Source organism: Rhipicephalus microplus, chromosome 6 (assembly GCF_043290135.1).
Source record: "Rhipicephalus microplus isolate Deutch F79 chromosome 6, USDA_Rmic, whole genome shotgun sequence".
Lineage (NCBI taxonomy): Eukaryota > Metazoa > Arthropoda > Arachnida > Ixodida > Ixodidae > Rhipicephalus > Rhipicephalus microplus.
Window position 1 is genome coordinate 70383536 of NC_134705.1, and position 25198 is coordinate 70408733.

At 45.1% G+C, this 25198-nt stretch overlaps 1 protein-coding gene across 1 annotated transcript in view; it reads left to right on the forward strand.

Annotated features, from left to right (window-relative positions):
• Positions 1 to 2153: 2153 nt before the first annotated feature.
• LOC119167598 (uncharacterized) overlaps positions 2154 to 25198 on the forward strand; it is a 28750-nt gene continuing 5705 nt past the window's right edge. Inside the window, exons 1-3 of the mRNA XM_037419096.2 lie at positions 2154 to 2298; positions 14413 to 14462; positions 18145 to 18411. Of these exons, the coding sequence (XP_037274993.2) occupies positions 14421 to 14462; positions 18145 to 18411 (309 nt within the window). The 5' untranslated portion in view covers positions 2154 to 2298; positions 14413 to 14420. The remainder of the gene's footprint in view (positions 2299 to 14412; positions 14463 to 18144; positions 18412 to 25198) is intronic.

Consider the following 25198-nt stretch of genomic DNA (forward strand, 5'->3'; position numbering starts at 1 on the left):
CGTCCAGGCATGAAATTCTCGAACAGCGAGGTGCGATGGGAAGCGGCTGTGCTCAGCGACAGCCTCGGCGATTAACTGTGGGCCTTGCGGCATGCCCAGGAAGCAACCTCAGTGCAAGGACTCGATGCAGTCCTATGGGCCACGGTGTCTGCAGCCCCACCCTGCCGGATACCGCCCGACATTTTCGATGAAAATGTCGGGCGGTATTCACTACTACTACTACTACTCACTTGGCTATTTAGAACTGTCTGCATCCATCATTATCATGACATTGAACTCAGCGAAGAATCGTACGGAAACCCCTGTGCTCTGAAAAAATAGCTTAGAACAATAGAACATAGGCAACGATCACGAAAGTACTTAAAATCAAAAGAATTTCGGCAGCAACATGGGAGGCTTTTTGTAATGAATACATGTCAGTAAATATTCTCAGTAATGCTTGATTTATTATGTGGCGTAGGTAACGTGCGTACACATGTAGGAAGTTATCTTCAATGGGGTATGTGCGAAATGGTCTGCATTGTCACAGATGCATGAAAGATGCAAGAAGTCCACTTATCTTTTTGTTATCTTTATCTTGCTTGACCCAGTCTATTGCATGGCCAGTTGCCTCTCCGTGCTCGGTCTCGGCGTTTGATGACACCTTGTTCTTTCCGACCAAGGGTTGTCTTCTTCAGTGAAATAAGTGTTAAATCAGTTATCTTTGTTACGTCATGCATGGGCTGCTTGATTCTATACAGTGTTTGAACCGTTCGGCTGCTGATCCAAGGAAACCTGTTTCAATCCTTTTCTGTCATTAACGTTGCTTTAAGACGTGATTTTTTTTACTATCACAATCAATAATAACATCTGGGGTTTGCGTCTCGAAACCAAGACACGACTATGAGAGATGATGCAGTGGAGGGCCCCAGAAAATTTGACAATCCAGTATTTTTTAACGTGCCCCTGAACTTGAGCACACGGGCCCCTAGAATCCATCAAAATGCGACAATCGCGGCCGTCATTGAACCCACTGATCTGGGTTAGTAGCCAAGCACCATACTCGCTGCTTCAACGCGGCCGCATTGGAGGTGTACATATGAACATCGCAAAGATTCAGGGCGCAGTAAAAAACCTGAGCGCCAAGTAAAAACCTGAGGTCCTTTGAAAATTCTCCTTGGACGACTCGAAGGGAAGACCCTCCTTTTCTTTTCCGCTCCATCAATGCACTGATTCTGCTTGGTCACCCAGCAAAGGCTTCGTGCACATAACGTTAGTTTGCATGGCCTCCGTGATCGGCCAACCGTTTACCGATGTGGTAGGCGAACCGGTGACCAAACGAAATCATGAGATGACGTAATTACCTGACGTCAGAGTGCCTTCGTGATGACTTCACAATTTTTGCTGTTGGTGACGTCATCGCGCGATAAGAATTGTTTTCGCAGCCCTTGCGTTGACCGTGATGGTCAAGTATCGCGTTTGTTAATTGATACATATTTCATGATACATATTTATTGTATCAATTAATTAATACATATTTCATTGAAAGCTTTTTTTCTTTGAGTTTGCAGAAGGCACACGTATCGTGGCGTCATGATTCATTGGGTTGTCAGGAAGCTGCCTGTATCCAGAAAGCTCTCCATGCCTTCGATAACCTCCGGGAATCGTCGTCGGCATGACGGCCCACAGCTGCAAAATTTGAGAGAATACGCATTCTCTTTAGACCAGAGCATAAGGCTAAAGCTACTATTTAGATCGCTGGGGCAAACTACGTGAGAGCCGACGCTTTTTTTTTTAACTTGCTGTGGCTTAAGTTTTGTGGTCTTGCGCACCTCACTGTGCAATGTGTGAGAATGTAAAGACAGGTTGTTGAAATTATTGCTATAATTATAATGAATTCATGACGGTCACCTCGAGAGCAACGAAACCAACGCTTGTTGATAATAAAGTTTGATAACTTGCAAAGCGCACTGTGAGGTACGTCAGCAGTTCTGCCAGATGTTTCGATGTCTCGTGGATTTGATCGATGCACCATATAATTCAGGTTCGAAATGTCTGTACTTCTGCAAACACGTGTCTAGTTTCTGTTAGCTTCGTCAGCTGATAGCTAAACAGAAAAAAATATTTTAAAAATAAAGAGGCAATGGAACACCCCCAAGAGTGCGCTGCTGTCACTTGTTCCTCCTCTCATCAGGATCCCACAAAAATCAGCGCTTGCACCAATCTAGTCACTGTAGAGTTACTAGAAGGCGCGTCGGGTTCCAGTCGGCTGGTTGGGGCAGTGCACCGGAGACACGCAAAAGCTGCAGAAGCAACAACGTAAGTCTGTTCATTTTCCTAACGTTATAAAAGTACATTGTGGGCGTTTCAGGACCACCTCGCTCAGCTGAAAGACTGCGCAAAAAGTGCGAACGCATGAGAACGGCATGAATGTTTACTGGCCGCTGTTACACAAGTAATGTCCTTGTAGACCTATGGTGAAACTTTGGCGCAAAAGAACTTTCTGGCATCCCGGAGGCGATCTATAGAAAACCTAGGTTGAAGTGGTAGTTTCGTCCGGAAGTTTTATTGAAAGCACTCTGACACAATACAGCAGTTCTACGGTGCCTGATGAACACGGTCCATAACACACGTCTCCTGCTCAAGAGTGTACTCGTGTTGAGCAAGCAAAGGCTGCTTGGGACGAATTTTCTTTCTGTCACTAAGAGATAGTATATAAAAATCGCGATATTTTGTATCTGTCCATTTCGTCTATTTGCTTTTATATAATATGCTACTACCTGTGGGCTTATAGTCTTCCACATTACATTTTGAGCGCTGCGGGCCCGTACGCTGCGACGGAGAGCAATGTCTGGGCTTCATGTGCTGATAAATTAGGGCACAGTTTGTTGCCAGTGGTCCCAGACACGGTTCCTGAATTTGTGAAAATTGGGCTTGACAATGCCTGTGTTTCCCGTCTTTGCTCGGCAGGGCAGTTTCCACGGTGTGCACAAGAGTTTACCTGTGGTGAATATTTCTTTTTCTGAGTACATCCTCTCCTTGCCTTCAATCATCTCTGGGTATCGTCGTCGACGTGGTGGCCAGCACAGGGTTACGGTCTGCTGCTGTAAACTTTGAGTTACTACGCATTGGGTTTCTGTCAGGGCACAAGCCTAGTATAAAACTCTGCTGTCGTCCACGTATAGCCCTGCCGATAGTACGCTCTTAGTGGAAGCAAAAGTTAGCCAGTGCTAACTAGATTTCTAGGAGTACCGCCCACTTCCTCTGTTGCACTCGATTGTCGTTCCAAGCATCGTTTAGGATTACAATAGGCCGTTGCAAGAGAGATAAGTTGACAAGCGTATACAGGCGGCAACGCTTGGCTAACTGATACAGCGCAGATGGTATATTTCCGCAGAAGTGTCTATTGTGTGACACGCCGCCGATTATCGTCCCTTTCAGCACTCTTGCAAGATCGTTAATGTACAGCTCGAGTGAAAGACAAACTACTAATATTGACAATAATGCCTTGGCAAGTGTGCAAAGTGAATTGCATGTTTCGAGAATCGGTGCAAACACACGAGACAAGATAGATTGGCATTGGTGCTTAACCAACAGCTTTTGCGTTTACTTTTGCAAGTAGAAATCTACATGTTTCCCGGGGAGGGGTGTAACTAAAAGGAGGGAGAAATGACGCCGAACGCATGTGTGCGAATCAGCCTATGAAAATGCGGTACTCATGCGCAGAAATATAATCTATTTGCAAGTTCGCTCAGCGTCAAATACAGTCTTTCTAGTCGTGCGTGTTCCAGCTGTTTCTTGATATAACCTAGAAGCTCTAGTTGGAGCATTTTTAAGATATAAAGGGCTTATTCCGAGGATCACATTCTCGTTAGTTACAAGCGCACAAAACTCGATGATAGCGAACGCTGGCTTTCACAGGAATGTTACACAGGCGTGTAACACGATGGAAGAGCGCACATAACAGTGCGCCAACTTATTCCATTACCTCGACTTCCCTTGAACTAACGCGACACTCATTCAACCATTCAAGTATTTATGGTCACGTTTCCCGGCTGAGAATAAGGGGCAAGTTACGGTTATAGCTGTATATACTCGCGGATTGAAACGGGACACTAGGGGCTTGTGGCCACCGATGCATGTGCCGCCGCTCGTGAATGCTTCTGGAAACAAGATATTGCATTGTGGTATAGAGTGAGGGTGAGAACACCCACAGATCAGGATTACTCCTTCATATCGCTAAAGAGCGGGCATTTAGTTCACAAAGTGCACACCACCAGCATGGCGTTACAAGACTCGCTACATGATTTCTGTGTTGAACGAAGGCAGGCTTGCGACTCTTTCTTTCATGTCGTGGCAGAAACCACAAAATAAACGTTCTGTGCAGATGTTTGTCGTGTCTATGAACTTATGCAAGACATAATATTGCGCTGCATCCTGCGTCGTATACTTGTACGGTATGCGGACCGCGTCGCCTAAGGATGGATGGATGGATATGGCTGTACCCTTCAGAGTGGGCGGTGGCTAGCGCCACCAAGCCGTAATATTTAATGAACCAAAAACTAGATTTATTTTTTTCCCTTAAATAGTGAGATTGAGGATTCGTACTTTGCAGTGAAGGGTTTAACTTTCACTCGTGCCTTGACTTTAGCCACCAATCAGATAACCTCCTTCTAATTAATTTTACCCACTTAGTCTATTTTGCCCTACTTGTCCCTAAACCCCTGTACTTTGAAAAACTCTGCGCCCTCATCCTGAACTATAGGTTGAAGCTCTTTACAGAACATTATCAAGTGTTCGGCAGTTTCTTGTTCCTCTTCACACGCACTGCATACCGTGTCTACATCTTCGTATTTGGCCCGATATGTCTTGGTTCGCAATACTCCCGTCCTGGCCTCAAACAGTAGAGAACTACCCCGAGTATTATCATACATTCTTTCCTTGGCAATTTCCTGCTTAAAAGTTTGATAGATCTCTAGTTCGGAGTTTTTAATCATGCCAGTTCTCCACATATCGGTCTCAGCTTCCTTCACCTTCTTCTTAACCGATAATTCTTTTTGGTTGGGCCCCCTGCTGTTTTCCAAGTATTTACCAGTCAATTTCCTGGCTCGCTTCCTTCATTTTGTATCGACATTCTTCATGTACAAGTAGCTGAACACCTTCCTAGCCCAACGCTCCTCTCTCATTTCTCTCAATCGCTTCTCAAATTTTATCTTGCTGCTAGGTTCCCTGCCCTCAAATGATGTCCATCCCGTATCACCTTGTACTCCCTGATCTGGTTTATTCCCGTGAGATCCTAAGGCAAGACTGCCTATTCCACGTTCTTAATTTTTAATCTTGCTTGAACTTCTGATCTCATGTACAAGACCACATTGCCGAACGTCAGACCAGGCCGCTTGGGATGTCTGCGCAAAACGACAGCGCCACCTGCTGGCGCCGCGAATGTTGCGCAGCTGCGAGCCAGTTCAGTCGACATGCTAATGTGCGCAAGCCTCGCAGCGCCAAGCTGGAAGTGTGCATTTTGTGAACTAAATACAGGCTCTTTGGCGTCCGGAAGGAGTATTCATGCTCTGTAGGTGTTCTCCCCCCCACCCTATACCACAATGCACCACCTTGGTTCTATGAGCAACCACGAACAACCGCACATGTACCGGCGGCCACACGCTCCGAGTGCCCTGTTTCAATCCGTGAGTATTGTACATGGAGATTACTTTCTTACGAACTGATTCAAGGGTGTTACTGTCTGGTAAATTTTACTTATGTGGCAAGCCTGTTCAAAAACTGGACGGATGAACACGTTAGTGATTTTGTTTCACGTGGGACTTCACGCAGTATCATATTTAGACACATAACTTTTATTACTGCTTTATTTACCCCTACAGCCACCCATTTCTTAAATCTGAACGCGCGAGCGCCAATCGCCGAGTCAATAAGCAGATTTCCGGGGACCCTGTGTCTGGTTACCAGAATACCCAAGCAGAAGACAGCCGAACAAGGTTGTTAAAGGGACACCAAAGAGAAACAATCACTTGGTTTAGATTGATAAACAGTGCTCTGAGAAGTCTAATGTCACGTCATTAACTATCATAATTGTTATAGGTTTGTTATTACGGAGCCAATCAAGGTTGAAGTAATTTTAATTTTTACCGTGAAATCTCTGCACCTGATGTCAAGTTACAAAATGTATTTTTTATTTTGCGACACTGGCCTGACGAAATTTTCAGAAACCTAATATTCTAGGTTTCTCGCACTCACTTCATTTTTATTGATTGGAAGCAACACAGACCCAGTAGACGTCTTCAAAACTTATGACGTCAGTGTTCGATGCCGGCATCTCCAGGTGGTGTCTCTACCAACAGTTTTTTTTCGCGCGTTTTCTCGCCTACCAAGCATCGTGTCACGGTAATAGTGATGTTTCGGGATTGCTGAATCGTACTTTACAGATGCGCGAAATGTTCGTTTTGCTTCTTAGTGTCGCTTTAATTGCGTACATGCATGCAATGTCGTTCATTTCGACACTCTGATAATTTATACGCCTCTTATACAGACACTGGGTGGTCGGCAATCGCACGTTTGGGTTAAAAAATGGGTGGCTCTACAGGTCTTTTGACACTTCAGGGAAATGTTGAAAACGCATGGCCTGGCGATGCGGTAACAACACTTCAAGAGAAATATTGGAGGCCTATCTGAGACAAGCAGAAAGATCAGAATGTTAGGCACCCTTCGGTAGGCTTACTGGCGAAAAAAAAAAACATCGCTTCTGTTGTTTTGTACTGATTGTTAGATGTGATATGCGCGCAGTGCAAATGTTTTTTAGGTGACCAGTGTACGCAGATCTGAGGGGTATTCAGTGAATGTTTTCGAAAAATAAACCAGTTGCTAGAATGTGACCATTTGCGTTCTCTTCTGTGTCCCCGCGTGCATACGCAAGCGTTTCAACATGGATATGTTGCAACGAGGCCAAATAGCAGTGCTGCCGCAAACCAACCATCAACGGCTATGAAATGGTCGCGTGTACTGATAGTTGCCTTTGTCGCCCACCCTGGAAAGGGACGCGTATGAGACGAAAGAAAGGGAGGGGCATGCATGCGTTGTGGCGGTGTGGACCCCATGGTAGAGGAGAGGGGAAGCGTAGGAGAGGATGCGCATGCGTAGTATGTGTGCGGGCGCCGCAAAATGAACACTGCTCCGACCACACGATGCTTCGCTTCTTACAACCGTGTTCGCTTTAAAATAGTTACGATCTCTTGGCGCGAGAGCAGGTGAGCGTTTCGTTTCTGTGTCTTTCCAAACACTGCCAAAAAACGTTGTCACTGAGTATGGTACACGAACTGCTCAGGGCACTGCGTCGAAGATGACGTCATTGATATTGTGCATATCTGCCATGCCTTTAGTGGTGACCGTAGCCTAGATGATGAATATGGTTACCGAGTGAGCCATGAAGTACGAGAGCATTATTTAACTCATTGGCTCCCGCACTACAACAGTAAACGTAGTATTAAGGCGAAAGCCTTTAAGGGCTAATACTGGCGTCCGTCAGTCTATCAGTCCATGATCAGGGACAGTGGCTTCTCAGGCGTCTTTCCGTCACTCTCTCAGCAATCACTTATTGTGATTGCACAGCAACGCGAAGCAGCCGTTGCGCTAGCTCAGCTGTAATCTCTCCTCCTTACTCTCTCATCAATCACGTGATCACACAGAGAAAAACCTACTTGCGTATCTCCATGCATCGCTGCAAAGGACGTCTTCCGTCTGGAGGCGCTGCGTGACATATGGCGTCATTCGGCAGTAATTTGAAGAAACGAGAGCTTTTTTTAGAACGTAGTCGCTGGTATAGTTTGCCGCGCCGGGCCATTTTATTTAAAGCCCCTCAATATTTAGGCGAAGCTTAGGAAACACCGATTTTTTCATTCCTCCCTTCATATTGTCAGCGCAGCGTAATGAACACTTCAGTCTTAAAAAATTAGTGTCTTTCCTTTCAGCGAAATTGATCTGTGGCTAGGAGAAACGAGAAACTCTCCAGCAGTGGTGCAACGAGCAGTCTCCATTATCTGTGTTATCGGTTACGTCGTTCACAGCGTCACAACCAATCTCGAGCGCCATTGACTGCGTAGTGAGTGACGTCGCTCATCCAGCCGCAGCCATAACGCCAGAGCGCGCACGCAACAGTGTCTCCTAAAACTTCCTACATGAGTATGCCGCGGACAACTCTAGAAGAGCACCGAGTGAGAACTGCCATTCACCGAGCCGATTGTGAATACCAGGAACAAAAGCGGGTTCGGGAGGCCAAGTGCCGACAGGAACAGCGTACTGATGATCCGGCAGTCATCTAAACCGCGTTAAATCGCGAACCGGAACGCAAGCCCTGATGGCGGGTGGATCCTGTAAACTACGTCACCGAGTTAGCTCGCGATGTCAAAAGCTTGCAACAACGCAGCATCGCGGCGTCGGTGTGGTGATTGCTGGAGTGCGTTCGCCAAGGCAAACGGACTCTTCCGGTGAAAGTTTTCCCTGCGGCACAGTGGCTTTGACTGCGTCCTCTGTGACTGCTCGTCGTTTTTTAGCGCATTGCGAAACTAATTTTACCGCTCATTACTACCCCTCATGACCATGATTATGTGCAGTACATGGTGCGGCATGTGAAATACTGTGGACACCAAAGCCAAGCGTGTCTAACCTGATTAGGATCCGCAAACATGAAACCAATAATAATTATGAAAGGCTTCAGAGCCATGTCGGGTTGACGCACTGCCAAGCACCGTGGCCGCACGTTTCAGCTTTTGTTGCTTAACCATTTTTACACAGTGCTTCAGTGGTGGGTTCCTTGCGTGAAAATTTGGAAGCCCAGTCATGAAAAATAAGTCATCAGCATGCTGAAAGTGGGCCCCGCGTACTGAAAAATAGAGGTTTGAAAATGGCTGAGGAGGTTGACTAGTCAGCGCTACAGGTACTGTATATACACCTAAAGCATATACTGGAACTAAAATATGCTATATGCACGGGAGCATATTTTACTGTATGCGTTTGCTGTGTAGTTACTATATATGCTACTAATGTTTCTAGCCCCCCCCCCTCCCAAATAAAAAAGAGCATCTTGGGGTATGAGCACGAACGCTTGGAGCAGGCGGCGTCAAAAAAGATTGGCATGTGGATGCTAGGCATGCCCCGCCCTAATTCTTTTCTCCCATGGCAGGATAGCATTGAGCACATTCACCAGTCCATTTAAAAAAGTGGTTCACGATTTAAACTACTTGGTACTCTACTATGGAACGGCATATAGCCGTCCCATAAGCCTCATACTTTGAGGCCCATGCAGTCAACAAATACTCTGATGTCCCGTTCAACGACTGGGAGGCATAGGTCAACGGGATGTTTATAAAAAGTGGTTAACGACTATTAGAGTGTTTGGTACTCTACCATAGGAGAGCTGAAAGCCGTACCTTGGGACGGTTTTCGGTCTCGATAAGGCCGCTGTGAACAAAAGATAATGAGAACACCGTAGAGCAAACTGGAAACCAGCGTACCTAGCTAAAGCGATGCAGAAGCCTCCTATATTGGCCTGGTTACAAAGCAGAGCTCAAATGCCTGCCCAGAAAGCTTTAATTGTAATCTCAACAATAAGTACCGTAAAAAATTAATTACGTTTTTATTTCATCCTTCTAACACAGTTCCACAAGATCACAACGACGTTTGGAATGGCGCCATTAGATTGAATGCCATCAATTTCTGACAGAGAAAAGGTCAGGTTCCACCCAAAATTCTCAGTAGACCCAGCCTTTCAGTTAAGGGTGGCGGAGTGTACCGCAAAGGTCACCGTCCACCTTGAATTGATGGTCATATACAACTCGGACTCTTCGCCATGCCGCGGTGGTCTAGTGGCTAAGGTACTCGGCTGCTGACCCGCAGGTCGCGGGATCGAATCCCGGCTGCGGCAGCTGCATTCCAAATGGAGGCGGAAGTGCAGCCCCCGAACAATGCTGTAGAACAATGCTGTAGGCCCGTGTGCTCAGATTTGGGTGCACGTTAAAGAGCCCCAGGTGGTCGAAATTCTAGAACTCTCCACTAAGCGTCTGTAATAATCATATGGTGGTTTTGGGATGTTAAACCCCACATATTTATATACACAGAATCATCCACAGTGCACTCTGAAAAAATACTTTTTCTCTCCATCTTTGATAAAATCAAGAAAAGCCCTCATCACTGAGTGGGTTAATGGTTCCACGAACGACGGCACAGTGGCCGTATCCCTAGCAGCGGCCGTATCCAGTCTAGTCTTTGTACTATGCGTTTGTTCTGGCTTCGCATGGCTCGAAGCTGCTTTTCCACAGAAGAACAATCGGCAGTAGTTCGGCAGTTGCGATTTACCACATTAGGATGGGAACTACTCTCGTCATGTCGAAAGAAACCACAGCTAAATCTCTTGTAGCAAATATTTCGTGGTAAAACCGGCATCTGAAAAGAAAAGAAAACTGGCTGCTGACCCGCAGGTCGCGGGATTGAATTCCGGCTTTGGTGGCTGCATTTCCGTTGAAGGCGGAAATGCTGTAGGCCCGTGTGCTTATATTTGGGTGCGCGTTAAAGAACCCCAGGTGGTCGAAATTTCTGGAGCCCTCCACTACGGCGTCTGCATATTCATATGGTGGTTGTGGGATGTTAAACCCCACATATACATCAATCTAATAATCGAAAAGAATACGACCATCACAGTACTCGTTATACTTTCTCGTGAACAGATCATTGTTTCAATATTCCAGAGTACCGTCCCAGATCTAATTTGCATGCTAATTCATTTTTATTCGTTTGATTAGAGATTGGAATCACTTATTTAATGAACAAGTGTGCTTTATTAATGATACGTTTTTCTGAACATTGTAACCCCTATGCTGCAGCGCTTTCAGGCTAAGCGGGGTAATCATTGAATAATGTAATGAAGAATAAAATATAGAATTCGGAATCAGTTTGGCATCACATGGACACAAAAGTGAAACAATACATCTGTTTGGAGTTATAAGTTCTCGAAACGCTTACGTTAATTTAATCTTGATATGTCTCTTGTAGCAGTAAATCACACTGGTTCAGTTTTTGATATCGCTCCAAAATTTTCCATGCTTGACGTCGCAGATTTCGAAGTGAATCTATCGTACTTCAGTGATATTGTCGTTACTTAAGTTCCTGAAACTTGATGTTTTGATTCTCCGGCTTCCTCAAACGGCAACATACTTCATTTTTACCGATCAGGAATGCTGTAAGCCCGGGTAGAGGTCTTCAAAACTTATGTGGTCATCATGGTTGGTGCGGGAATCGCAAGATAGCGTTGCCACCCACATTTTTTAAGCGTGCTTTTCCACTTTCTTGGCGCCCTCTCGGTGCAAGAATGCCGATAGCGATGTTAAGAGTTAATAATGAGGAACAGACATTTTTTTGTCGAGTGTCTCTTCGCAAAGAATGATTTCTTGATACGAATGATACTGTCAACTGCATAGTTTCCTACATATACACTAAGGGGAGCTAGGGCACTAGTGTCTAAGGGAGCTGCATTGCATGGTGCTTCAGTGAGCATGGGACTTAGAGGTATGACATCGGTTTGCCTAGTCGTTGTACTATACGATCATTCTATGTTCGCGTTGCTCGAAGCTGCTTTGTCACGACAGATCGATCGGCAGATGTTCTGCAGTTACGCTTCACCACGCTAATCATTTACGCTTGCCACTTCAAATCGGGTCGCGAAGTGAAACACGGTTTATTTTCTTCAAATTTGTCAAAACCAAAGCACAGCAAGAAGCGAAAAAAATTGCAATATATTCAAATAGTAAGTAATAAGTGGGTCAAAGCATTCGTCCGTCCATTTTTACGTCCAATTGTCCGTGCTTCTATCCATCCGCACGTCCATTCGCCCTTCCGTCTGCCCGTTCATTCATGCTTTCGTTCATTCGCACGTCTGTCTGTCTGTAACTCCGTTCATCCGTGCCTCTGTCTGACCACCCTTTCGTCAGAACGCATGGACGGGTGGACACGGACAAGCGATCGGATGCTTCGCCCCACTCATCATCATTAGGGAGTTTTAGCTTGTACGTACACTTCTTTACGTTACCGTGTTACCGGATACCGGATAGAATCTGCGCATGCGCGGGTCTTTACGGAACGTAAACCTTTACGTTTCCCGCCGGATCTGGTTTAAAAGTTTACGTTTCCTGCCATATAGACTTTACGTTTACAACATTATCTCGCAAATCCACCTTCGTTCGTAGAAACTCGTGGTATGCGCATTGAGGGGACTCGAACCATCAATAAGCAGAAGTAGCTGAACTGCGAGCGCCAATGGCCATTACATTGATACCGCCGGATTACCAAAGCTAGAATGGTCCAGGACATAAACGCCGTAAACGTGCGAACTCCAGAGAGGCTGGATAGGTGGTGCCATCTAGCGGGGTGATAGTGAACCAGGTAATCACAAAATTGTTATTGCAGAAACATTGTGCATTGTACGTCTGATGCAAAAAACGCGCAGCGACGTTATTACAAATGAGTTACCTTTTTAATCAATTTCACCTCAAAAACATTACGCGTAAGCCAACGTGTTCATGCCTGGTTGCACGAAGTGTCACAAGATGTCGACACCATCGTTGCATTAGCCTTGTATTTTTCACTCTTTCGCGCATATGAGGATACTGTACGCAACAAAAGAACTTATCGTGATTTCACCACAATGGTGATTTAATCATATGTAAGGTGAATGCAGTTTATATGCAGTTAGCATCACCATTTATGGTTTGCGACAACGTAAAGGTATACGCGTTTACGTACGTACGTGAAAATTTACGTATGAGGAGCTAACACGTTGAAAGATATCCGTTCCGGTAAGACGGTAAACGCGAACCGGTATCCGGTAACGCCTTAACGTAAAGAAGTATACGTACAAGCTAAAACTCCCTATTCACGCCGGAGTTGTGCTGTAAAAACCACTAACGCCATCTTGTTATACTATTTCCAAGTACATATACACATAACGCTATCTAATAGGCAAATTATAGCCTACAGTTGGTTACACATATACGTGGGAGGGAACAACCCATGGCCTAAGGAGCTTCGCCCCTAAAACTCCCATCGATAGGGTTTGATCGATCAGTGGCTATGGTGGCGGACGATTCCTCATGAGTTAATTGTTAAAGTAATCAACGATACTTTTTCATAGTACATAATTGAAAATAGTAATCAACTATGCTTTTTTATCGTTAGTTAATTGAAAAAAATATAAGCGATGACTATGTCATTCCCTGTTCAACATTTGAGGGGGGAAGTAGCTTTATTCGACCGACCCGCTGATGTGGTTTAGTGGCTAAAATACTCGGTGGCTGACCCGCAGGTCGCGGGATCGAATCCCGGCTATGGAGGTTGCATTTTCGCTGGAGGCGAATGGGCTGGTGGCCCGTGTGCTCAGATTTGGGTTCGCGTTAAAAAACACCAGGTGGTCGAAACTTTCGAACTCATCCACTACGGCGTATCTCATGATAATGTGGTGGTTTTGGGACGTTAAACCCCACATATCAATGAATAGCTTTATTCGACCTTTGTTTTTAGAGACATACGTCGCGTTGTACTACTCGTTTGAAAGTTCATGAAGTGTTATTGCGTTGCACTTCATTGCTACAGCAGTTGACGGTCCAAGTACGTTCTTGCTGTTGCACTCACCGTGAGGTTTCGATGAAGTCCGAATGAATAACATTGCACCATTAGCCGCGCTGTGTGTGTGTGTGTGTGTGTGTGTGTGTGTGTGTGTGTGTGTGTGTGTGTGTGTGTGTGTGTGTGTGTGTGTGTGTGTGTGTGTGTGTGTGTGTGTGTGTGTGTGTGTGTGTGTGTGTGTGTGTGTGTGTGTGTGTGTGTGTGTGTGTGTGTGTGTGTGTGTGTGTGTGTGTGTGTGTGTGTGTAAGTTTGACTGGACTCAATGTATTACTACTGCGGGCATGCGCAACTGAAGCATCGAAGAACCGTGACGGTCGCCGTTTGCCGCGCGTGGAGGTGTGCTAGAGCAGATAGCTGCTTCATTGCTGCCGAACTTTCACCAGCCGGGTTTGGTAACAACCTGCGATCGCGTGTGGCATGTCTTTAGAGAAAAACAGCAGGTGGCCTATACCTTTGCCCGCTTTGTTCTCCTAGCAAAGTTTACAGTGAAGCCATAGACCGCACGAAGGATGCTTCTATAACTGCAGTGGCTTTTTACTCTACTCCTGTGATCTTTAGTTTTATTGAAGTCTCAAGCTAAGGTAGTGAGCTGCTAGCTTTACTTTAAATAACATTGAAGTGTGTTGCTTTCGCATTATTGCTTCGCCTTTGCGGCGAAAACGACCTTCATCATTTTTCGTACTTGTTTGGTTTATCGCGCGATTTCGAAGCTATTCTGTGTACTGATCTGACTGAATTTTTCGTTCCATTTAGCACACACAATGGGTATTCCAGAGAAGCGCCCCCGCCCAAAGAAAGATTTGGTAAGTGCAAGCCTTCATACGCGAGCTTTGTTGTTTTGTCATTCAGAAACAGGCGTGAGAAACATTGCGCGGTAAGATTTAAAGAAGGGCCAGTTACTTGTTTAGTAGCACTGACAAGGCAAAGTATATCACACAAAGCAAGTAAAACACTTCGCGCGATACTGACAAACTCTTAAGTGCAATGCAGTAGTTGTATTTAGGCTTCTTGTTCACTGCATGTAAGGCACTGTCAACGCACGCCTTTAATCAGTCATAAAGCCGTACCGAATTCGATTCATAAGATTTGACCTCAGAGTTATTACAATATTTTCGGTTTTACCATGACCAAAGTGCGAGTGTTACTATTTTACATAATTATTGCATGCAGAGGGCCACACTCTCCGCTTTCTTGAACATTCGTCTAAGCCTCCCGGCTTGGGCTCAACTAGCAATAACTTAATATTAAGCTGCGAAAAGTGCGGACGGTGCTTTGGTCAAATGATTCTCTGAAACGAAGAGCATTCTTACTACACTGTAAAGTTCCTATATTGGTTTCAAGTATGTCCCGTGAATTGATTTCTTTCGTAATGTGCTCCATACATGATCACAAAATGACCATTCAGGAACGACTATGCTGCATTCCTTGAAATTAAGACGTGTCATAAGTTACTCTATAACAATATCCTACACCGAAAGTGTTTTGGTGTTACGATGGCTCAATAAAATATCGCAGCTGATGTTCTGATAAAAAATTTTGATTGTTTTGATGAAAGCATACTTATTTTATTAAGATATGATAAAATACGGCATGATTCAAAGCACTCCTTAGGAGTATTTCTATGCTAGTTTTGTAAATGTGAAGTTTTATGTGGCACTATTGGACCACAGTGCAAGCTGATGTATAAGTCTCTGAGAACATACAGAAAATTTGGGCGGTGTTTTAGCATATGCCGTCCTGTGAATATGGGAGAGAGTATAAGAGCTAGGGACCAAGGTTAACTTATCTAAGACCAGTCTCCTACCCTACACGTGGGGAGAGGGTATGAGAGAGTAAAATGTAGAAAACGAAGAGAGGGACATTAAGAACACACATACAGAATGAAGAATTTTCCAGGCGGTAAAATGCTGTTCCGTGCAAACACTACAGAAACAATGATATATATTCGCGATTTAACTTCCAACAACGACCATTATATGTGAGAGGTGCCGTAGTGAAGGGCTCCGGAAGTTTCGACTACCCGGGGTTGTTTTACCTGCACTTAAATCTAAGCACACGGGCCTCGAGCATTTTCGCTCTCATCAAAATTGCGGCCACCACGGCCCGGGTTTGATCCCACGAGCAGCGGGTCAGCAGTCATGTGCCTTAGCCACTTGACCACCACGGCGGGTCAAAAACTGTAAGTGGGTCTCGTGTGGCTTTCTGGGCATCTGTGCTGCGAGACCAGGCTCTCAAGACCTTTGCTATAGTGAAGAGCCGATCTTTCATTTTTATGATACAATTGTGTGGTATAACAATATGAAAGAGGCCACCAGCAACCAAAGCAAGAATCTGCATGTGCATCAGCCACCACTTCTGTTACGCCAGCGTCGTCGTGGAGCGTTGCATTGTACCTCCGTCAGAAATTGACTTGAAAAAGCTTTAGCAGCGTCTGTTTTCTGCTGAAAGAAGGGTAGCGAGAAATTCTATGGCCAGTTTTGTCAGAGAACATATTGCTTGAAAGTAAAACTTTCTCATTTCGTAGTCCAGAATAGGAGTGTGGCTCCTTTGCTAAACTCGTCGCGACAATCATCACAAAGAACGGAAGAAGAGGGCCACAAGAGTTGGGACGTTGAAGATGTGTGCGGCAAATCTGTAGACGTTCCGGCCTTCTTTTAGACAAGGGCTTCTTGGAGGGCAGCCATATTCTTCAGTTTTAAGTATGCTAGACTGCGCAAAATGTACTGCAGACGTAGCGACGTCAGCAACTGTACTCTTGCGCAGCACGGTGGAAAGAAGTTTATCCCTCTCTCTCATTTCAATAAAATGGCCCCGAACGCCAAACCACAACGATCGTCCCATTTTTCCTACTCCACGAAAAGCCAACGTCACGCAGTACTTGTCCCCGTTTTCACTCGCTGATTTGCCACCTCTTGGCGGGAATTTTAAAAATCACTTTTGCAATCTTAAATGTGCAATATTCGATTTTTCCATCATCAGTCCCCGCTCACCAGCCTGCCACATGAAATAAAATTTTTGTTCAAAATTTTGATCTACGCTCTTCTAAAGTCCAAGTTCAAACAATCACATTGCAATGTGTTACTGTGTGTTAGTGAAAGAAGGGCACGTTTTCTTCCCTGGAGGCTCGTTTTATGTCGTACACAACTAAATTAATCGAACAGACAATTAGGCCTGGTATAAACTAAAGCAACTGTTTTTAGCTACAATTTACTAATAGGGACCTACTTTGAAATCAAATGGATGATTATAGGTGTTTCAGTTGGTCAGACTCAATGGTCAGTGGAACTAGAACAGGCAGCCTCCGAGTTCTTGTAATGAAAATGGTATTTTTTAGTACACCTATTTTCTATTTACATAAGTAGTGGTACGCTACCTTTGAATACAAATATTCCTAATTCTTTCCGGTGCCAAGCTATCTGTTCCATTTAGTAAGGTTATTCTATCTGCTTGGTGAATATACCTCTAGGACCCGAAGGTATGCAGTATGGGGGTGGGGTACAGAGAAATCGAACGTGAAGTTGGAAAAACTGGGTTACAGTACAAGCGAGTAAAAAATACTGCGCGAGAAAATTCAGCATGGAGGGTTACAAAGAAATCGAAAGTGTAGTTGTGAAAAACGGGGCTAGAGTACAAATGAGTAAAAAAAAGTACAGCGCAAGAAAATTACCAATGCCGTATGTCAGTGAGTTTCAAATTCGTACATGTGAGCAGATACACAGCAGGGTAAATAAAAAGACACTTTGTGAAAATACAAAGCTGGAAAGGTAGGCTATAAAACAACCTTGCGACACTGTATTTTAAGGAAAGTGCCCCCTCAAGAATGTGTCAAATCACCCCGCCACGGTGGTCTATTGGCTATGGTACTCGGCTGCTGACCCGCAGGTCGCGGGTTCAAATCCCGGCTGCGGCGGCTCCATTTACGATGGAGGTGGAAATGTTGTAGGTCCGTGTGCTCAGATTTGGGTGCTCGTTAAAGAACCCCAGGTGGTCAAAATTTCCGGAGCCCTCCACTACGGCGTCTCTCATAATCAAATGGTGGTTTTAGTAGTAGTAGTAGTAGTATTTTTATTTACAGTAAGCCAAATACAGAGCTCACTGCAGGGGCAAAGGGCTAAAGGCGAACAGCCTAAACCCCATAAATCAATCAAGAATGTGTCAAATCGCGTTTGTGTCTGAGGAGATATCGTCACGAAGATTATTACACGCTGATCTCTTGCGGAAGTGCAGATGTGATAAGCGCAGTTACGCTGGATGTATGAAAAGCTGAGGTTTTGTAACAGCCATGACAAGTAGAAGTGACACGATGCTTTGTTACCGTAGACGTGTGTGTGAACTAGGCAAAACAATGACATTTAAGCTGTTATCATTATTTGTGAAATATTTTACTACTATTCGTGTTGAGTAACGTGTTGCACTTCGCGCACCTCACCCACGTACCCAAGTTTGCTTCTTGACTCTGTCGTGACCCTGGTTGTTCTCGCGCAGCGCCGCCATGTGTCGCTCATGCGACAAGTGGCGAAGCAGGTGATGATCAACCGAGACCCGCACGATGCCAGGCCGGTGCCCAGTCCACCCTGGTGGTCGACGGTGTTCTCTAGCCGCTACAAGACTGAGATGTGTCATCACCTGGAGGAGCAGGGCTTCTGTAGCTTCGGCGCCGGCTGCGTGTACGCGCACAGCGCCGCCGAGCTGCGGCCCTTGCCGCGCCACCCCAAGCACCGGTCGCAGCTCTGCAAGGACTTCCACGAAGGGGTCGGTGAAAAGCGCGGATGTCCTGTTGATTAACGTTCTTTTATTCCACGACTGGCGCGTAGAGAGGATAACCGCTGGTCATTAAGTGTAACTAACCGGATTCCCAAAGAAGGCAAGAGGGTTAGGGTAGACAGAAGCTTAGGATGGCAGATGAGATTAGGAAGTTTGCGGGTATAAATTTGCAGCAGCAAGCACAGTCCCGAGTTAACTGGCGGAACATGGGAGAGGCCTCTGTCCAGCAGTGGCCGCAGTCAGGCATGTTGATGATGTTGATGATGATTATATTCCACGACTAGCATTGTTTTGTTTCGCTCATAGCAATTCCATCATACTGCCAGCTATATTAGGCCAATTAGTACAGCTATTGACTAAAACAACGTTCTCCCATATTAGAGCCTTTTAAATACACATTTCATAAATAGCAGCCAACAATTATCAAATAATAGGAAGTAGGATGCTACATGCCCATGCGCTTAGATATATCTAAGTGCAGGAGAAAAAACCCCAGGTGGTCAAAATTTTCATCCACAAAGGCGTCTCACATGATCAAGTTGTTTTGCGACGCCAAGCGCCGCAAATCATTAAAATAAATGAAACCGTATAAAACCAGCTTCACTCGTATGGTCGAAAAATAAACACAATATGAATTAATGATAACTACCGGAGAACAATGCCAATTATTTCCAAAAAACTCAATGACGTTCTTGTGAATGTGTCACTCGCGTGGAATGTCCGTGTTTCGGAAAACAGTTAAAATTTTGAATTTCGGCAGTTTTCGCATGGGGTGTAGTCTTTCAAGAAACCAAAAATTCGGTGGCGAGCAGAACGCTCTACAGTATTTTGGTTCTTGCCACCGCTTCAACTATGATGGCCAGATGTCAGCAGGGTGCCGCATAAAAATGGTGAGAGAGGGGGTTGTGAGAGAGGAAGTATACTTTCGGGGCCTGAAACTCATGCACGCACGGCGGTCGCAACTTTATGTGCTAGAGGTACAGCCAATAACCTTCACGTTAGCTGGTTTTTGGAGGACTTCGAACCCAACGAACGAGAAATTCTACATAAGCAGCGGACTGGAACTATTTCTCTGGCCGTCATTTAGGCTTCTTCGTTATCATCAGCTTGACTACGCCCACTGCAGGACAAAGGCCTCTCCCATATGCGCCAGTTTACTCAGTTCTGAGCTTGCGTCAGTTGCCACTTTATACCCGTGAACGTCATCTAATCTGCCCACCCAACTTTCTGACTACAGGTCACCCGCCTGCCTTCTCTTGGAATCGAGTCTCTGATCCTTAATGACCTGCGGTTATTTTCCTTTCAAGCTACGTGCCCTGCCCATGACCATTTCTTCTTCTTGATTTTGACTATGAGGTCCTTAACACCCCTTAATGCTGTTTACTCGTGGGCCAATCGGGCTCTGTCAGAGACATTACCTTTTGCATAAAGTTTTTATACTGAGTGTTTGAGAGCCAAGTTTGCTCCACTGTGAGCCCTAAAAAGCATAACTGATCCCTCTGTTAAAGGAATCGGTATAACATAACAAAACTAATCCTCAGAAATGTAGCTAAGCGTTTATTGTGCATTATTTCTCCAAAAGGGGGAAGGAATGAATGCTATAGAAACAACCTAACGTCGTCCGAACAACGCCAAACCATTCGAATGTTGTGCCAATGTTCTCAAGCAGAAAGGACGCACGAAACGAACATACGCAGACGAGAGCAAACGATCAACTATCACAGCTCGACACTTGACTTCTCCAACGCGAAGAATGACGCACGAAATGAACGCACTAATATAGACGGGGCAAGCGCGAACAACTTTCACAATTGTGAATTGCATGCAAGTAACGTGCTCCTTTTGCAGCACAGTTGTTGCAGCGAGCGAAGTGTCCTTGGTGCTCTCTGTAGGTTCAACGCACAGATGCGGTGAAAGTACCATAGACGTCCAAACTGCCGTGTTCACGGCATAAGCGCGGAAACACGAGTTGCCACGCCCTGTTGAGGCGCATATGTGCATCACAATTCGCGAGCTGACGAACTTAAATATCACCAGTGGTTACAAGGACATGCTGTAGTCACTTATCTCTAAAAAAATTCGGGGACCCTAAAGCTCCGCCTTTAGGAGTTGAACGTGATATCGAAATCCTGTTAACCTTTTCGAATTTTCTATGCACCCACAATACATGGCCATAAGGAAACATGAGCAGTAGCGCGTGCTCCTTTTGTAATGGGGTACCGGCTTTCAACCACGGAACCATTTTGATAATCACATATTCTGACGCCCATTGGCAACGGACGCTTGTACCACGCATTAATACTGCAATATTTAATGTCGCACTGTGAAGTATGTATACAAGACGTGTGTGTTTGTAAAGTGTGAAAGTTGCTTTCACTGCGTTTTCAAGCAGAGAAAGTTAATTTCAAAGTATTCACGAGCAGACGCGCTGACATGTGGTCGAACATCTGTTTCCCACGCGAGATCGAGGTTATATCCACACTTTAGGTTGAACAATCATGGTTAAGTCTTCATTCTGCTCCAGGATTTTTTGTTTATTTGTTATATTGACATCGTTCTCAATTTATCCGTCACGCGTAAGATAATTTTTTCGCTCACAACCAATAACGCCGACACGCAAAATTTTTGCGAAATGAGCTCTTTAACGCGCTCGCGTTAATACCGCCAGTGGTAAATAATGTATACCAAGTTGAAGCAAAATGTATAGCTCTAAATCAAGTTGTATATCAGTTATTAGAGCTGTACATCATGTCGTATAGCAAGTTGAAAAATGGGCGCTTCACGGCCTACTCAGTACGCGCAGCAGAGCGGGAGATCGTTAGATCGACTCTTGGTGACGGAACTTTTTCTGCTTTTTTCCTCGCTGTCTGACCATATAATTACGTGTTGCCTGTGGCTGTGAATTTGTAAAATATGTTCTCAGATAGCAGTGGAGCCGTGGTGCACCCCGGAGTGAAACAATTTCTTCCTAAAAAGTAAGGGTGAGACACCCCTGGCTCCTACATCTTCTTTACACGCCAGCCTATGTATCTATAAATAGATATTGTCAACATTGGTATATAAGACGTAGAAAAAAAGAGGGCAATGTGAAGGAAACAGGGAGGCTAGCGATATGAAATTTCTGCTTGGCTACCTTGTACTCAGGAAGAAAAGGTTATGAAAGAATGAAAGCGAAGACAGTTGGTAACTATACTACAAAGCCATGAAAATAGCACTGTCGACAAGCAACGCACCTGTATTGTTGACTGCTCGTTCAACATGGGTATGTGGCACTGGGTAGGCGCCCAGTGGCACACACCGGCGACACAAATAGAAGGGGCACATCAACAGCAAAACTGTTACATCAATAAAACCACGTCCTAGAGCAATCAAATGCTTTTCACGCCATGCCATTTTCATACACTCGGGTTTCCCGCGAGGGATAACTTTCACTTTATCCCGGTACTAACCTTGCAGCTTAAACTGTAGTGTAGGCTCATATGCACAGTTTCCTCCAACACCCCCCCCCCCCTCTACAAACACATGCTCCCTTGCTAAATGCGTTGTACTTATCAGCAACTTAATTAATTATCCTTCGTAATTTGTGGCAAAAAAGGTGGAACATATTCAATGGATGGACAGATGGATGAAAAAACTTTTGAACTTTTTTCAATATAAATGGAGAGCTGTCAGCCTTCATACATGCGTGCCATATATGCGGCTCAAATCGGGCCTAATATTTTGCAATAAGTGCGTGTTTGCTCCCTTTCTACGCGGCGCCGGCCCACCGCTACAAAATGGGAACAAGACAAAAAATAGGCCTTTAATTGCACTTCAACTGTGGCTCATCAGCAAAGCCTGGGTATAACCTGATCCGATGGGACGTAGCTTCGCAGAACTGAGCAGTGAACCACAAAGAACGATTGAGAGCCAGACGTTTGAACAAGCGGTATCATTGTGTGAGCGACTTCAAATATTGACGTTTTCACTGTTTACAAACACAGGCCCTTGATGACATCCGGTTTCGTTTACTGATGTGCCTCAATAGCATCAGTGGGTCAGAAGAGCGTTAGAAAATAGCTCGCTGATTTTCTACACTTCCCTTCCCTTGTTTGGCAAAATATATTCAAATAAATGCTCTCTTGAGCTACATAAAAAACTGCAAGAGATTGCCTTGAACATTATGAACGTTCTTTTCATTTGAAAAACTATTAAGAGACTATCTTTTCCATTGAAAAAAACGTGAAAACGCACTTTCAGATTCGGCGTTATGAGCTGTTGATTGAAGTGACCAGAAGTTTTTGTTTTTTGGGAAGAACGCTTCTAATCTTGAAACCATCTATATTGCTATGGTATGTTGCCGCAGGAAAAACGCAGCCGTTGAACGTCTTTCAGGTGCTTCACAGGAATGCATATTGTCTCAAGCAGCCTTGACACGCATCTTTGTGTTCCAGCTTTAAGAATGAAGTTTCGAATGTCATGGCCCATTTTCTGTACAAGAAACGTTAACAACACTAAGTCAACGTAAATAGTTTAATCGGGGATGTTTAAATTTTATTATAGCAAAGTATTTCAAGGAAATAAGCAAAACTTCAATGGGGATATTGCGCTATTCATTCACACTGGTGAAAGAGCTGCTCTGGACACGTTCAAAGAAACTTCGGGATGTATATTTCAGATCTTGCAAATCACGCCTACTGGTGTTTGTATCTCAACAGATTCGCTTTAAAGATGCAAGCTTTGCTTTTACAATGAAGCTCCGTGTGACTAGTTAGTAATTTTTGTCACACCAACAGAAATCAATGAAATAGCAAATGCTTCACAAGGCGTTTCTTTTTTATTTTATTTTCTTATATTGCTCAGCAGAGGTCTGTTCCTTTCAATACGTTTGTGTTTAGAAGCCAAGCCAATTTTAGGGTGATCAGTGTAAGCTTGGTCTTTAAAAGTTGGCATTCACACATTGTGTGCTGCACTAAAGCCTACAGATGTTGCGAAGTCTCTGTGGTCAGTGGCGTGAACTAAAAAAACTTAACTGGCCAACCACCTTCACGGAGTCGAATGGCTAATGGATAGATGAATGCAGATATTTGATAGTCCTTCGGTGCACGACTCAGCGGTGTTCGTGGTGGTGGGAAAGCATTTATTAGTTTACTTACCGTGAGAGCTATGGACGGGGTGAGTCTGAAGGGTCCGCCCTTCAAACACTATAGGAGAGATATCCAGTCCGGGATCGCTGTAGCTGCCACGGCTCTCACATCGGCACTGTTAGGTCAAGCCGAAACGCAGCATCATGGGCCCTTTTTACGGCCCGTAGTATAGCGTGGAAATCACTCTTGAAAGCGGATAGCAACCTGTCTTCGCTCAGTTGGTTCTTGCCTGGTAACGAGGGGCAGCACCAGAGAATATGTTCGGGGCTAGCAAAATCGTTCCAGTGCCCGCAGGAGCTATTGCAATCAGCGTCGGGATAAGCTTTGTGTAATAAATCCCGGCTGGGATACGAAGCTAACCACAATAACTTGAGTTATTGTCTGCACTCTATTTAAATTCTTCCAAGGAAGAAGAGACTCATGTGCCGGCATGAAAGCACTAAGTGATCTCCTTATAAGTGGTAGATAATCTGTTCTTCACAACAGCACGCTGGCGGGGGAGTATTCTGCGGCCGGGGAGAGAGAGAGCTTGCGCCTAGGAATGGGCCGCCTCGTTTAGGTTTGTTGTGCCTCTCATGATGAGTCCCACAAGAGCGGGGAAACCACGTGAGAGTGTGGATGATGATGCTTTGTCGTCGTGGATGTGACGGGTTTTGTTACACGTGGCGCCAACACAGAAGGCACGGCTGTCTGCCCCGGAGCTTCTCAAGCTATTGCCATGTCGTTCAGAAAGGCCAAGGCAATGGCCACTCGCACGACCGCACATGAAGAGACAACCATTGTACGGAAGCGGCGTTCATGGTCGAGCCGATGTGGTTGATCGACACTGGTGCACAACTATTGTTGTTGCCATGCTGGTCCACGTCGACGAAATCGTTCTGCCAGCAAGTTCTGCCGTCCACAGTACGAGTGTCATGACCCTAGCCTTCCTTCCTTCCTTCCTTCCTGCTATGCTGCTCTGGGGAGGCATATTGTGTGGAGCCGGAGATATGATGATGTTTTTCTGCTTTTGCGGAAGGTCGTGGTAGGCATTTGCGACCTCTGCAGGTAGGACGCCCATGTCTGTTAGGAGTTGTCCACGTGCCCTGGTGCTGTAGAGTCTGAGGATCTGCGCCCTCTAATAAGCTCCCGCAATTTCTTAAAGAGAATTATTAATATCCAAGTGCAGGAGTCGAAAAGTGCACGTTCACTTTGGTAGTCCAAGAGCACTCTTCATCTTCCTTCTCATCGTGGCATTTAGCTCTGCGCGCGGCCCTCTTCCAGACGTGCATTGCCCTAACGTAAGTGAAATGGTGTGACAGTATAGACGAGCTTTAACAGGTTGTCTTCGTTCAGGGCTCGTCTTCTGTTATGTACACACTTCATTAACCAATGACGATATCCATGTTATTTGCCAAAATTTAAATGTTTATGCATTTTCTGCCCGTTCATTATTGTCATTCGGATTATTCGAATGGGCGCGACTTTGTGGATCGGATCTTCACACTTGGTGTAAGATTGCTGTCTATTTTTCTTTCTTGGGGGGGGGGGTGAGGGGTGGGTTCAGTTTGATGGCTTTGGGCTCTTCCTAGTTTGGCTGTAGAAGCTCCGATATCTTAGAGGAGCACCAAAGTCACGTGTCAATTACAGAGCGCCCTTTAGTGTCAACA